Raw genomic sequence first — 3959 nt, forward strand, 5'->3', positions numbered from 1 at the left:
GTTGAAAAGTGATATCTTTACATATTTTGAGCGCATTCTCACCGTGATCGATTACCCAAGACTATCAGACTTATGTGCTGGTAGAGTGCCGGGGCAAGGAATTCTTTATCTCTACTTGAATGATTTGTTGACTCAATATATGTCTACCCAACCTGAAGAAATTGAGATTCAAGATCATGAAGAAGATAAGGAATCGTCATCTTCATCATCGGAAGATAATTAAGTTCGGGGTTTGGGTTTAGGGTTTGGGGTTTAGGGTTTAGGGTTTGGGGTTTAGGGTTTAGGGTTTGGGATTTGGGGTTTGGGGTTTAGGGTTTAGGGTTTGCTATTTAGGGTTTGGTATTTAGGGTATGGTATGTTTTTATTATGTTTTTATTGGTTTATGTTTTAATTATGTCAAAACGCGTTTTAAGGAATGTTTTAATTAAAATATGTCAAATTGTGTTTTAAGGATTGTTTTAATTAAATTACGTTTTAAGTCATTTAATCGGATGCAGAAGATAATAAACTACAATAATCGGATAAATAAAATAAAATATAAGGTACAATATTCGGATATATAATATAAAAGATACAATAAAAGCTAAGATGAACTCGCAAATTCGCGCCATACACGAAACTGATGTCGATACAGGCTATTATAATGAGCTACGCTTGCATCATGTACCCAACAAGGGGCTAATGGAGGCATAGGTGACAAGGGGCGTACCCGGAGCCGCAAATAGTGGTTTCCCGCATGTAATACCCATAAGACACCATATGGGGTACGTACTCCGGGGGGGGGGGGGGGCTCGTAAAGGCAAATAAGTAAAACTACCATTCCAATGTCGCTGACCTTCTCGATCGTCAAATGCAGAAATACAACATATCACCCAATTATACATCGTAGCATAACCATATAGATCGAAACCGTCCATCCAATTACCCGAGCCACACGGTATCTGATCCATAAATGTAATTCTAGCTACCTCCGCATCAAATCTCGCTGGGCCATAGATATGATCACGGTAATCGGGACTACGAATTTCCCTAAATAAATCTGTTCTAGCCATGGTGAAATGAGATTGGTCACCCCGAACAGCATGTCAGATAACTCGAAAACCACAATGACCGTCTCCGTAAGGATTAAACCATGCTTCTACATACTCGTGAAAAAATGAAGGCAGGAAGTCACGATAAGGAAAATACCTCAAATCACCAATGGTGTAGTCGACCTCAAGAGGTGCGCAATACGTTGTGCCGAAACTCCCCGTAGTCGTGGTAGCAGTGGTAGACGGTGTACCGGGGCCCGTTTGAGTGGACCGGGGGTTCTATACGGAGTAAAACGAACCGACGGAGTAGAACGGGGGAGTAGACGACGAGAGTAACAGAACCGTCGGAGTAGAACGGGGGGGTACTAGACGGAGTACGTTGGGAAGACGGAGTACCTACTCGAACACGAACCCGTGCATGCTCAACGGCGGACGGATCTCTACGAGTTCCCCTACTCGGACGTCCTCTAGGGTTCTCGTTCACCCGAGGCTCGTTTACATCCTCCTCTTGCGGATGTATCTGAGAGTAAAGGGCATCGAACATGGATGATCTCATACTCGGATCTGCATTCCGAATTTCATCGAATAACTCCTCCAATCGATCATCGTCACAAGTCGGCATTGCCTCCGAACCATCGTACTCCAACTACCTCCAAAATGCATGTAACACATCAACAGGAACCCGAGATCCGTTTCTAGCAATGCGATGTAGTGAACAAGCACATAACAAACCAAGTGTAGTAGCCTTTACACAACCGCAATCGATCGTCAAGGCATCTTCCATCATCTTGGCACCTCTTTCGAATTCTTTACGCAATTCAGAGATGGCATTCTTTGATATTTTTAAAGAAAGTCTGGAAAATAATCGCTGAATCCCCGTCAACCGCCTCGATCTAGATAACTCCAACGAGTGTCGGATCTCAACATGTTGCGTTTCCATCAAAGAATGAAATCAATCCGAGATGCTATCAATCGCCGGTTTCGCGCTATTCAGCCATCTCTTCAAATTCGCATGAGCCGACTCAACCCGGGATGTAGAAGTATTCCCAAAATGAGTTATCTTGTTCGTTCTATACTTGGCCCATTTTTCCAAGTGCGGGAACCATTGCCTCTCAATATAAGCCGCCACTCCCGCCCATTCCCTTGCCAATTTGCCCCACGCAACATTAAACTTTTCTTCGGTCTCCGCCTCGACAACCGCAGTAAACAAGGTAAAAGTTATGTGCTTAGCCCAACCATCTTGTTTCGTGATATCAAGTGCTTTCGTCTACACGTTAGAATATATATGCCAAAGACATAGCAAGTGAGATGAATCTGGAAAAACAATGGGAATCTCGTTCAACAAACCACCCTCGCAATCAGTAACAATAGCAATAGGTTGAACGGCATCATTGAGCAGGGCCTTCAGTTTCCGTAGTACCCACAGATATTTCTCCTCGGACTCATGCGTCACAAGAGCATACGCGATGACAAAGCTCTTCCCGACGGGTGTGACTCCAACCATCTCAACAAGCGGAAGACGGTATTCATTTGTCTTGTACGTGGAATCGATCTGTACCACATAATAGTATGATCGAAACATCTTAACGGCTTCTGGATGAGCCATGAACACGTGGGTTAGCTCATCGGTCTCATGATCAGTGACCCAATAATGAACGTACTTATGCTGAACCGCAAGTGCTAACATCTGTTGTGCCGAGTTTCTCCCTTCTCTTTCCTCGGCCCTTACTTTCTGAGAACGGTTGTAGATTTGTCGCCGATTAGGTCTTGACTTTTCCGGATTCCGCTGATGCAAACCCGCACTAATAATTGCCGGTCTAACGTGAGCTCTAACTTGGGCATCGATATAAGCCAACTCCTCGTCATCAAACTTTGCAAAGTATCTGTCGCCGTCACAATACAACGTTAAACCATGATTATGAAACCCGGATCTCATCACAAGCTGCCACTTATTCTCTTCTAATTCAACAACTTTCATTGAAAATTTGCAATTGCACCACGCGTAGCGTGTTACCCCTCATTAAAGAATCGGCATCCTTATTTACGGGACCTTTTCCACCCATCCGACAAACAAAATAACGTTGTCTCAAATTCGTGTTACGACCAACTTTCTTGTTGCTTGCTTTTTTATACCAAACCCGAGTCGGAGCCCGATCTCATATGCCCAATTAAACGCTTCAATACTAGATGCAAATAATCTGGTTTGTCGTAAAATGATCCGAGTAATCAATACCGTCTCCATCGTTAATCACTGCGCACACGCATTTCAATAAATTAGTTATTAATTAATTATTTGCTTCGGAAAGAGTCGGAGTAAATAAAAAATATTAATGAAAAAAATGAGTCAGAAATATTAATGAAAAAAATATAATATAAAGACGGTCGTTAATTATTTGAAATGTCGGAAAAAATAAAAAATTAAAATAATATAATACAAAGACGAGACGGTCGTTAATTATTTGAATTGTCGGAAAAAATTAAAAATTAAAATAATATAATACAAAGACGGGAATTAATTATTTTAATTGTTTTATACAAAAGGAGCCGGAAAAAAAAAAAAAAAAAAAAAAAAAAAAAAAAACAATGGGCCTTGGACGAAAGAAATTTTCGTCAAAACTGTGCCCTGGACGAAAAATTCTTTCGTCAACATGGGCCTTGACGAAAGAATTTTTCGTCCCGGACACTGGTTTTGGACGAAAAATTCTTTCGTCTGTGCCCATGTTGACGAAAGAATTTTTCGTCTAAGACCGTGTCCGACGAAAATTCTCTTCGTCCAGGCCCAGTTCGTGTAATTTTTTTTTTTTTTTTTTAATTGCTTTTTCAAATAAATCCGTCACAAATTCTATCATAATTCCGTCTACATTCATGGCATCTATCCTAATTCGGGTTCAAACGATAATAAAACATAAATTTTTAACAAAACTAAAT

The 3959-nt window shown here is 41.2% G+C and overlaps 1 protein-coding gene across 1 annotated transcript; it reads right to left on the reverse strand.

Annotated features, from left to right (window-relative positions):
- Nucleotides 1-1983: 1983 nt before the first annotated feature.
- Nucleotides 1984-2718, reverse strand: LOC141614401 (protein FAR1-RELATED SEQUENCE 5-like). Its single transcript, XM_074433147.1, has 2 exons — nucleotides 2356-2718; nucleotides 1984-2298 (listed from the first exon to the last, which is right to left on the reverse strand). The coding sequence occupies exons 1-2, from the start codon at nucleotides 2716-2718 to the stop codon at nucleotides 1984-1986; spliced, it is 678 nt and encodes a 225-aa protein (XP_074289248.1).
- Between the last annotated feature and the right edge of the window lie 1241 nt (nucleotides 2719-3959).

The sequence above is a fragment of the Silene latifolia genome, chromosome 11, assembly GCF_048544455.1.
Source record: "Silene latifolia isolate original U9 population chromosome 11, ASM4854445v1, whole genome shotgun sequence".
In the NCBI taxonomy this organism is placed as follows: domain Eukaryota; kingdom Viridiplantae; phylum Streptophyta; class Magnoliopsida; order Caryophyllales; family Caryophyllaceae; genus Silene; species Silene latifolia.